Source organism: Micromesistius poutassou (genome assembly GCF_964030765.1).
Source record: "Micromesistius poutassou genome assembly, chromosome: 3".
In the NCBI taxonomy this organism is placed as follows: Eukaryota; Metazoa; Chordata; class Actinopteri; order Gadiformes; family Gadidae; genus Micromesistius; species Micromesistius poutassou.
In genome coordinates, this window is record NC_140273.1 from 17,528,559 (window position 1) to 17,540,740 (window position 12,182).

The 12,182-nt window shown below is 43.9% G+C and overlaps 1 protein-coding gene across 1 annotated transcript in view; it reads left to right on the top strand.

The window, feature by feature from the left end:
• Positions 1-12,182, top strand: part of ttbk1a (tau tubulin kinase 1a) — a gene marked incomplete at its 3' end in the record, with an annotated part of 35,057 nt that overhangs the window by 13,312 nt on the left and 9,563 nt on the right. Inside the window, exons 7-14 of the mRNA XM_084465994.1 lie at positions 655-720; positions 1,157-1,249; positions 1,586-1,711; positions 2,109-2,263; positions 4,204-4,423; positions 4,893-5,065; positions 5,654-5,991; positions 8,173-8,354. Coding sequence (XP_084322120.1) covers positions 655-720; positions 1,157-1,249; positions 1,586-1,711; positions 2,109-2,263; positions 4,204-4,423; positions 4,893-5,065; positions 5,654-5,991; positions 8,173-8,354 — 1,353 coding nt within the window. The remainder of the gene's footprint in view (positions 1-654; positions 721-1,156; positions 1,250-1,585; positions 1,712-2,108; positions 2,264-4,203; positions 4,424-4,892; positions 5,066-5,653; positions 5,992-8,172; positions 8,355-12,182) is intronic.

The window sequence follows — 12,182 nt, forward strand, 5'->3', positions numbered from 1 at the left end:
TTTGACCCGCATGCTGCCCCATTTCTCCATCAGCTACCAATGGTAACCAGCTGTTCCCATGGGAACCACAGGAAGTGAGTGTTCTTCTACAGTAACAGAGGAATCCAATTCATACTTCCAGGACTGGGATGGGTTCCTATTTAACCACCAGGTTCAGGGTTAAGGTAAAGTGTTTAGGGTTAAGACAAGGCCCAGGGTAAAGGTAAAGAGGTTAGGGTTAGGACTAGGGTTAAGAGGTTAGGGCTAGGCCCAGGGTTAAGGAAAAGGGGTTAGGGCTAGGACTGGGGTTAAGAGGTTAGGGCTAGGCCCAAGGAGCAGAAGGTTGAAATGACTTGAGATCGGATTAGCTTGAACAGTAATACACATTTTACAACACTTTAAGATTAGGAAGTTAAGGTAAATGTTAAAGTTAGGTTAGGGTTAGAGGTTAAGGAGCCATTGCCTTTCTGACATCACATATTTCCACAGCTATCAGATCATCCCTACAAGACAAAATCAACTAATATAATATTTACTCAACACTAAGTGAACCACATACTCCCTAGCTTTAGCTGGGTCATTGTTATGGTGAGCGTTAGGGTTAGGGCTATTGGGGTAACCCTCCATCATTCACTTTATGTTGAGATCTGAGACCTGTTTTGTGCCTATCTTCAGCCCAGAACGGTGGCAGGCTTCAGAGGAACGGTCCGTTACGCATCTGTCAATGCTCATAAGAACAAGGTCAGTTCCTCCTTATTAACCCCAACCCTCCGTCTCACACTAGAACCACACTAACTACCCTCCGTCTCACACTAAAACCACACTAACTACCCTCCGTCTCACACTAAAACCACACTAACTACCCTCCGTCTCACACTAGAACCACACTAACTACCCTCCGTCTCACACTAGAACCACACTAACTACCCTCCGTCTCACACTAGAACCACACTAACTACCCTCCGTCTCACACTAGAACCACACTAACTACCCTCCGTCTCACACTAGAACCACACTAACTACCCTCCATCTCACACTAGAATCATACTTACTAATCCTCTATCTTACAATAGAAACCGAAGTATCAACCCTTCATTTTACACTAGAAACCATCCTTACTAACCCTCCATCTCACTCTTGAAACCAAACTCATATTGTTGTGTTGTATCGTTTCTAGGAAATGGGTCGCCATGACGATCTGTGGTCATTATTTTACATGTTGGTGGAGTTTGCTGTTGGCCAGTTGCCATGGCGAAAAATCAAGGATAAGGTGAGATATAAGATGTAATTTTAATTAATTTTATATGTATATATGTTTATCGTATATATATACTGTATATATATATATATATATATATATATATATATATAAGTAAAAAATCATTCAATGTTACAGGGCTTTTTATATGGCGATGACGAACGATCCATAGCTAATGTCTATATATAAATATTATATAGCTAGCCACATTCTGCATCTGTAAAAATACACCATTGTGTTTACACTAAATATTAACATTTGGATATTTAAATTTGTAAACGTATACACTCTTTGCTAACTTTAACTGTGAATTCTAACGATGGCTTTGTTTTTGTTGCTGTGGTCCAGGAACAAGTGGGTCAGATCAAAGAGCGCTACGATCACCGCATGCTGCTCAAACACATGCCCTCGGAGTTCACCATCTTCCTGGAACACGTCCTGGCCCTGGACTACTACACCAAACCTGACTACCAGGTCTGTATACCACTACACCAAATCTGACTACCAGGTCTGTATACTAATTACACCAAACCTGACTACCAGGTCTGTATACCACTACACCAAACCTGACTACCAGGTCTGTATACCACTACACCAAACCTGACTACCAGGTCTGTATACCACTACACCAAACCTGACTACCAGGTCTGTATACCACTACACCAAACCTAAGAAGCAAATACCTAACCCCCTTTTCTATAGGCATTAGCCATTAGCTTAAGCTTTGTTGCACCCTATATATATTAACTGTTCGTCTTGTCCTATAGACATTAGCCATTAGATGTAGCTGTGTCTTAGCTGCTATCTTTGCTTTGTCTTGTCCTAAATATATTAGTTGTTATCTTTAGCTTTGTCTTGTCCTGTCTTCTAGCTGCTGATGTCGGTGTTTGAGAATAGCATGAAGGAACGCATCATCACAGAGAACGAGCCCTTTGATTGGGAGAAGGGAGGAAGTGATGTCACGTTGTCTACCAGCACCTCCACTCAACCACAGCACAATACGCGACCCACTGCCGCAGTCTTGGGGTAACGACCAAAACATCCTTCAGTCATCAAACAGTAAAACTCGTAATGTCATGTAACACTCATTCCACGCATCAACAATTCATAAGCCAGCACCCAGCACCCTACTAGTTGATTTGGGTTGTTCCTAGGGCTGTAGTTCTTGAGTATTACCTGGGCTGTAGTACTACACTCAGTACGTTTACATGCACAGCTTAATCCAGATTAGTTTAATCCAGATTAAAGCCATAGTTCGACTATGCTCCGCAATTGGACAACTGCAATTGACCGGGTATACATGGCGGTGAGTAAATCAATTCATTGGCCGAAGCGTGTGATGCCCCGGTACGATAGGTGGCGCTGTGCCCATTTCAACTAGTGGTAATAGAGCCACCGGTTGACCTCTCTACGTCACCAGCAACAACAAACTCAGTTTGAGAAAGATGTTTTCAGTAGACAGCTGTCAGTTCACTTCGGGTCCATATAATTTCTCCGATGCTCCATTGTTCCGACCTCATATGCGGACTTCTGCTCTGCCGGCGGAGGAGTCCGCATACGACCGAGAGGTCGGAACAATGGAGCGTCTGAGAAATGATATGGATCCGAAGTGAACTGACAGCTGTCTGCTGAAACATCGCTTTCTCCTCCATGTTCGTTTCAATCTGGACTTCAGAGAGTCAAAGCCAAAGTTAATTTCCCCCAATTCCTTTTTCTCCCATGGGCGAGAAAACCAGAGAGTCTCCGACTCTCTGGTACTTCCACAACAAGTACCAGAGAGTTGGAGAACCCGACGCAGTCTGTAAGATTCATAATATCAGAGAATACCCCCGTCAGTTTGGCCGCGGCGCAATGAATGAATAAAGATTGTAGTTATTTTACAACCTTGTTGATGAGAAACATTTAGAAAAACATGTACTTTTAATTCAGCCTTGGGTGAAATCGAAGAGTAGTGTGTACTGAATGCATGTTGATGATGATACACTCCTTATAGGGGGTAACTACATTGGCACGACACCGGCTTCCTCCATCTTCTGTGCCAGCTTTTTAAATAAATCGCCTATCCGAAGTGAGTTGACAGCTGTCTACTGAAAACATCTTTCTCCTGCCGGAGCAGCCCCTCCGCCGCCCATCCGTATACGGCATTCCCCGCCAAGGCGCAATGAATGAATAAAGATCGTAAACACGTCGGGAGAAAAAAACATTTATTTTGACAGATGTGCCCGAAGTTACTACTTTACAACCTCGTTGATGACCCACATTTAGAAAAACATGTACTTTTAATTCAGCCTTGGGTGAAATCGAAGCGTAGTGTCTGTGTGCTTCCACCTTTAATGAATGTATCTCCCGCGGCCGGGACACAATTCTTATAGGGGGTAACTAAATTCACCGGCTTCCTCCATCTTCTGCGCCACCTTTTTAAATAAATTGCCGTTTCTCGTTTTCCGACGGCGACAACAACAACACGACTATCATCTCCTTCTACTTCCGGCTCACTCAACGTATAATCCAATTCGACTGTACATGCACGCTTAACTCGACTATGAATCGCATTATCTAGGGGTCTTAATTCGACTATGAGTAACCCAATTCGATTCGATTTTAGCTCGACTAAGGTGTATACATGCATCTTAATAATCCAATCATAGTTGGATTAAGCCAATAATTCGACTTTCTTGAGTGTCATGTAAACGCATGTAAACAAGTGTCATGTAAACGACTATTACCTGGGCTGTAGTATTACAGTATTACTAGGGCTGTAGTACTACAGTATTACCAGGGCTAGCCCCTTAAGGGTTAGGGTCAGAGCAGGGTTAGGGTCAGGGTCGACTACAGTCCTGGGTGAAGGTGACCCTGACCCTAACCCTCTGAAGGTTTATTCATGAATGTGATGATGATGAGTGTAGTGTTCTGGAGTGTAATGATACTATGGTCTTCTGTCTTCTCTTGACATCATGTTGGTCCAGGGCTGTGGTCAGCTCCGTCCCAGGAGGAGACGTACTGAGAGAGAACACGGACGATGTTCTTCAGGACGAACATCTGAGTGACCAGGAGAACGCTCCCCCTGCTGCCCCCCAGCCCGGCCGGCCCAGCGGGGAGCCGGCCCCCCAGGCCCCTGGGGAGGGAGGGGAGGGCTGGGAGGACACAGACTTCAACCGCAACAAGCTGAGGATCAGCCTCACCAAGGTATCGTGTGTTGATAGTGTATTAATCATGTATCAACACGGTATTAATACTGTTAATACTATGTTAATATTATATCAATCATGTACCAACACAGTATTAATACTGTTAATACTATGTTAATATTATATTAATCATGTATCAACACGGTATTAATACTGTTAATACTATGTTAATATTATATTAATCATGTACCAACACAGTATTAATACTGTTAATACTATGTTAATATTATATTAATCATGTATCAACACGGTATTAATACTCTTTTAATATTGTGTTAATGTGTTAATACTATGTTAGGGGAAAATAAAGGGTTTGGGAAAAATACAGGGGGAGGGGGGATAAGGCAGCTTTAGGGGTTAGGAGTAAGGTTAAGGAGTTAGGGGATAGGAGTTAAGAGTCAGAATTAGGAGGTAGGGATTAGGGTTAGGGTGTGATCAGCTTTGCTTGAAGGTTCCTTCGTCCCCAGGGAGCTGGTGAGGACGAGGCGAGTCGGGGGGCGTGCCCAGTGTCCCCTGGGAGAGGCGGGGCTGTAGAGTCACCTGGTGCACAGGTGCGGTCCCTGCGCTACCGTCGCATCAACAGCCCCGAGTCGGACCGCGTCTCAGCTGCGGATGGACGCGCGGACGTCAACGGCCAGAGGTCAGCTCACTCACTCTACCTGTACCTGACAGGTGAGCTCTACCTGTACCTGACAGGTGAGCTCTACCTGTACCTGACAGGTGAGCTCTACCTGTACCTGACAGGTGAGCTCTCTACCTGTACCTGACAGGTGAGCTCTACCTGTACCTGACAGGTGAGCTCTACCTGTACCTGACAGGTGAGCTCTCTACCTGTACCTGACAGGTGAGCTCTCTACCTGTACCTGACAGGTGAGCTCTCCCTGTACCTGACAGGTGAGCTCTCTACCTGTACCTGACAGGTGAGCTCTCCCTGTACCTGACAGGTGAGCTCTCTACCTGTACCTTTACCTAAGAGGTCAGCTCTATAGTCGGATGGTTACTGTACCTTCTTATTATTCATATTCCTATTATTCATATTTACATTCACATGAACTAGTTAACATGTAAAGAATTTAACATGTCACCTCTATAGGACTCTATTAACTGTGTTTGTGTGTGTGTGTGTGTGTGTGTGTGTGTGAATGTGTTAATGAGAATGTTTGTGTGTGTGCGTGCGTGCGTGCGTGCGTACGTGCGTGTGTGTGTGTGTGTGTGTGCGTTTAACTAGGTCTAGGATGGATATCCTGGGCTCTCCATCGCGTCACGTGTACTCCTCTCAGCCGGCCCAGATGTTGTCCATCGACGGTTGCCGCGGAGACCGGCAGGTGAGCGGGCGCCAGGATGGCTCGGTGGCGTCCGTGGACCAGGAGGCCCACAGCAACGCCTTCATCCGCTCGGTGCCGTTGGCCGAAGAGGAGGACTTCGACAGCAAGGAGTGGGTCATCATCGACAAGGAGACGGAGCTCCGCGACTTCCAGCCCACCACCTCTGGGACCACGGACGAAGAACCGGAGGAGCTCAGACCCCTGGAGGAGCAGGAGGAGAAGAGGCGCCTGAGGACAGCAGGTCAGGGTCAGGGCGGATCAGGGTCAGTTAGGGTTAAGGCTCAGTTGTGGTTCCATGACGACGCTAGCAATGAGCGCGCAGACGCTTCGACGCAGTCGCGACCCTGTTTTGGTTCTGCGTTGGGTTTTTCCATCCAGCCATCAGCCGTCTGTCTGCCAATCCATCCATGTGGTGTGTTGGTAGACAGACAGACAGGTTAGATCATGTACTGGTTTTGTTTGGGTAATATATTGGTTTGGTTGAGGAAATGTACAGGTTTGGTTAAGATAATGTACAGGTTTTGTTTGGGTAATGTACTGATTTGGTTTAGGTAATGTACTGGTTTGGAAGAGTAATGTACATGTTTGGTTCGGGTAATGTACAGGTTTGGTTTGGTTTGGGTAATGTACAGGTTTGTTTTGGTTTGGGTAATGTACAGGTTTGGTTTGGTTTGGGTAATGTACAGGTTTGTTTTTGGTTTGGGTAATGTACAGGTTTGGTTTGGGTAATGTACAGGTTTGGTTTGGTTTGGGTAATGTACAGGTTTGGTTTGGGTAATGTACAGGTTTGGTTAGGGTAAAGTAGAGGTTTGATTTGAATGATGTACAGGTTTGTTTTGGGTACTGACTGGTTAGGTTTTAATAATGTACAGGTTTGATTTGGCTGACGTACACGGTTTGGTGTAGGTTGTAGCAATGTCCATGCTACACACCACCTATTGGGCTCCTCCAGACAAAGGGCCCAGGGTGGTGACGTTGAAAGACCGGTTTATTGTAAAGGTTTGAAAGTGATACATGGCCTGGTGTTGTTACCATCTGGGAGAACTCCATGGCTGCGTCTCAATTCAGGGGCTGCATCCTTCGAAGGACGCATTTGAAGACCGCTTACGTCACAGCAGCGCGTCAAGGCTGTCCCATTTTGAATGCTCCTTCAAATGCGGCCGAGATATGCAGCCTTCTTTTCCCGGATTTGAAGGATCCACCGGGTGGATCCTTCACGGCCCAACGTATCCCAAGATTCATTGCACGTTGGATTTTTTTCAGAAATGGCGCGGAGAGAGTGGAAGCGGCAGCTGCAGCGAATACATATTTAATGACAAAACTATGTAAAAACATTTTTTTATATAAAAGTAAGGTTGGGACCATTTTAATTATGTAACTTTATTGTCAAAGTTCAATGACATTAACGCTAGACATATAACGTTAAACTAATTAACATTAAGCCAACGTCCTCTCTTCCTCTTCACCGGCCGGCTCCGGCGGTTAATCTTCTCCCACTCCTCCAATAAAAGATAAAACATAACAAATAAAATAATGATTTCTGGTTCCATATTTCTCCTCCGCTGTCCGGTTTGAACCGCAGCTGTCAGGGTTGCTAGGAGACAGGAGCGGTGCGTGGTCACGCAAGGTAAAGGACGTTAACGGCTTGTTACGCAATCCGGAAATGCTCTGTAGGCTAGACCGTCTCATTTAACAACGCTCGTTCGGCCTTCGGTGTGGCCTTCGCGGTCTACGAAGGCACACCTTCATGGACCGCGTCCTTCGAAGGATGCAGCCCCTGAATTGGGACACAGCCCATGAGTGTGTGTGGAGATGGCTGGTTTAACCTGTGCACACTGATTACTCAATGTGCAACAGGTGTGCAGCCTCACCCAGCCCCAGAGTCCAATCAGACTCGGCCAAGTGAGGCTGCTTACAAGCCAATCCCACACACACATAGGTAATGAGGTAATAGATAATAGGTAATGGTTTGTTAAGGGTAATTTACAGATTTGGTGTAGGGAATGTACATGTTTAGTTAGGGTTAGGGTTAGGCTAAGTAAAGGTTTGGTTTGGTTAATATACATGTGTAGTTTAGGTTAAATTCATGTTTGGTTAAGGTAATGACTGCTTAGGTGTCGTTAATGTACAGGTTTGGTTTGAATAATGTATAGGTTTGGTTAGGTAATGTACAGCTTTGGTTAGTGTAAACTACAGGCTTGGTTTGGGTAATGTACAGCTTTGGTTAGGCTAAAGTGCATGTTTGGTTAGGGTAATATACAGGTTTGGGTAGGGTAAAGTACATGTTTGGTTAGGGTAGAGTACAGGTATGGTTAGTAAAATACAGGTATTGTAAGTGAGAGGGAAACTGAAATGAGTACTTCTGGGTTATAGGAAATGTATGTGTGTCTGAACAACGCATTAATAGTGTGTTTCTCTTCAGCTGGGGAGCTGGTAGTCCGCCCAAAGACACACGGGAGGGACAGCAGTCGTGGGATGCTGACGCTCACCGAGGAAGAGGCTTCCAGAAGGAGCGGGGGAAGCCCCGCCCAGTCGCCCTGCCATTCGCTCCCTTCAGGACGCCCCCGCAGGAGAGAGTCGGACCCCGTCGGACCCCACAGACCGGTAAGAGCCTTGCAACAACCTCACCAGGTCTAGTTATAACTAGACCAGCTGATACAGCTTGACCAGCTGGTCTAGCTATATCTAGTCCTACTGGTACCACTTGACCAGCTGGTCTAGCTATAACTAGTCCTACTGTTACCACTTTACCAGCTGGTCTAGCTATAACTAGTCCTCCTGACACCACTAGCTATAACTAGTCCTCCATACCACTTGACCAGCTGCAGGGTTGCCAACTTTGGGTTTTTGGCTGGCGTGTAAAATCTTAGGCTATAATGCGTACATTACAGCAGGGTCCGTGGATGGAATTGTTGAGGGGGGGGAAGGGGACACTCGTCATAGACAACGTTTTCAGCGGATCAACTGGGACGTTGTAGGGAGATGTCTTAAATGGTCTGGTCTAGTTTAGTCAAGTCATCAACAGAAATTTAACGGGAGGTTTTTTGTTTTTTTTGGCGTGACATTTGTTGTGCGTGAGAGCGTGAGGTTGATGCTGAAAGCGTGAGTGTCACGCCAGATGCGTGAGAGTTGGCAACCCTGCAGCTGGTCTAGCTATAGCTTGAACTCCTGGAGCCTTGGACAAGGTTTTTTAATTGCTGTACCTACAATTTTCACTTACTTACTATCCACACATTGATTTGTCGAAGAGTATAACCTTTAGAATGTTGTATTGACTGCACAAACCTATATATATGATGAGATATCTGATGAGATGACAGAGGCACCATCTTGGTTCACCTTCAGTATGGGGACAATGGTTTTCCTCCCCTAAAGGTGTGATTGAGATGCAGACAATCGTGGTACTATGCAGGTTTAGGTTAGGGTTTATTATCTAGGGTTAGGATTGGGTTAAGGTTAGGGTTTATCATTTAGGGTTAGATAAGGGTTCATTATGTAAGGTTAGGATGTAGGTTAGTGTTAGGTTAGGGTTTATCATTTAGGGTTGGATTAGGGTTTATTATGGGGGGTAAAGATTAAGGTTAGGAATAGGTCAGGGTTTATTATTATTTTGTTTTAGGATTAAGGTTTGGGTTAGGGTCTATTATTTCCAGGGTTTCCAGGGTTGGGTTAGCATTGTAGGGGTTAGCAGCATAGACACTGAGATATGGTTAGGGTTAGCAGGGTTAGGTAAGGGTTAGCCGGGTTAAGGTAAGCAGCATCGACTGTGAGGGAGGGTTAGATGAGTGTAAGGTTAGGGTTAGCAGGGTTGGGTTGGCAGGGTTAAGGTAAGCAGCATTGACAGCGAGCTAGGGTTAGAGTTAGCAGTGATATGGTTATCTACGGTAAGGGTCAGGAGGATTAGTTTTAGCATGGCTAGGTTCGTAAACTTTTCCAGGGCGAGGGATAAACAACTCTTTTTTACAGTGTGAAATCATCCTATTTTATTTGTCAGTAGTCATTACTACCACAGGGATGCTAACAAAAAGAACAACGTTTGGGGGCTGCCTTGAAAAGCAGGAAGCAAAACACCAACAACACTTTCTGTCGCAAAAAGCTATTAGAGAAAACATTGTCTGCAAGTAGCTAAATGCCAAATTGTTTGCAATAGGTTGGATAGAAAAAAAATGCCAATTGGTAGGTCAGAGTGAGAAAAAAACACATTTCAAATCCCTTATTAGGTTATTTTAGCTTCATTGCTTGATAAATAAGGATTTCAAATACCCTACGTACTGGGTATCATCACCAGCAAAGCCCATCCTTGGGAATATCAAATGGTTTCTAATGAAATGTACACCGTCCACACACTGCAGTGGTGACGCAACACACCTATGATAAAACTGCAAGGGACCTAGTATATCAGAGTCAAAGTTCTCACGGCCTGTCAGGATTGGGCATTATGGTGAGGTTCGGGTTTATTATGTGAAGAACGTTTTCATTGGTTTGCTCAAGGTTATCTTCCCACTTTTATTGGTCGGGCCCGAATCCAATATTAATAGTCATAATACTTCATATTTCAATGAGCTCGTAGCTTAAAATGACATATGTGTAGTCAATGCTGATCGATAGAGATTCAAATAATTGTATAAATCAAATCACATCCTCTAACTGATATCTTCTATAGCTGGTACATCAAATATTAAAGCTGTAGCAATATATAGTATAATAAAATGTGTGGTTTATTCCTTACATACCATATGTATAATATTAAAGCTGTAGTATATCATATGCATAACTTAATGAATGGTTTATTCCTTACATATAATACATATAATATTAAAGCTGTATTAGTATATAGTATATATAATATTATAAAACCTCTAGTAGTAGAAGTTAGATATAATATAATAACTGGACATAATTACATCAAATGCCTGAATCACAGTTTTGGGGACGTTTTTTGTTGGTCTTCAGAATGCAACCAAGATGGTGTTTCACACGCAGTACCTTTCATATATTTATATATAGCTATGTGGGTGTGTGTGCGTGTGTGTGTGTGTGTGTGTGTGTGTGTGTGTGTGTGTGTGTGTGTGTGTGTGTGTGTGTGTGTGTGTGTGTGTGTGTGTGTGTGTGTGTGTGTGTGTGTGTGTGTATGTATGTGTGTTGTATGTGTATGCCTACCGAAAACCATTGCTTAGATATTCATATAATGCAGTATTGTATGCATTTCATGTCCATGATGTATATACCTTGTGTGTATATTTGGTAAAGACAATCAAACTAGATAAGGTACTGTATTAGAAGGATGCCCAGTAGTTAGGGATAGGGTTAGTTTGGGTGGTGCTACTGTTTGAATGAATCATCAGAAGGCTGTTTGACGGTGCACCCCCGTCATGAGAGTTGAGGACAGATTAGTCATGCCACTGGCCAGATAGATAGACTCTGTTTCGTTTCTATGAATTATGCTTAAGAACAACTCATTAATAATCAGTTCCACCTGTTTGACTTGCTCAAGACCTAAATCTGGTACCCGACAGAATGAATTCAAGGTTTTACCTGTGATTGGGTTGTGTGTGTGTGTGTGTGTGTGTGTGTGTGTGTGTGTGTGTGTGTGTGTGTGTGTGTGTGTGTGTGTGTGATGCCGAACAGGAAATAATCGTATTTATTACTTGAATTTTTGTCAATTTAGTCATCTAGGAGGCAAAATATGGCAAATATTTGTGCAAAAAATTTGTGCAAAAACTGCTGATTGTGTTTTATTCATTTTGTTGACTGATGACTTGTAATGATATTTGTAATGAAGGTCCAATCCTCACAGGCCTCATACTGCTAGATACTATGAAACAGTAGAACATGTCTACATCCTCACACTAAGACACCTTACACTACAAGACACTAGAACATGTCCATATCCTAACACTAAGAAACTAGAACATGTCCTCATCCTAACACTATAAGACAGTAGAACATGCACATACTAACCCAAATTTCATGGCCATCTAAACCGAGTCCTCTCTCCAGAGCAGGCTGGGCCTTAAAGGGGTACACACATCATTTATCTGTTTTGACGAGGGACTACAGACTATATACTTTAGTATCATGCTTGGTAAACCTTTTTTTTCGGCATACCAAGTCCATTTTACCATACCTACCAAGCTCACAATTTCCTCTACGTATAGAAGACTGCTCCTTCTCAAAATATCATCTCTGCCCTTGGTTTTACACATGTAGGGTAGTGGTACATTGTAGGGAACATAACCATGGGGTAGTTGGTTCGAGTCTGACCTCAACCAAACATATTGTCAGACACGGAACGCAATCAAATGATGGCTACTATGTAATATTCATTAGGCCATGGCCACCATATTGTAGGACCCTATTGACCCTATACCCAATGTTCGCATCACCTAGATATTTGCACTCAGCATGACATTTTACCTTGAGAACACTGCT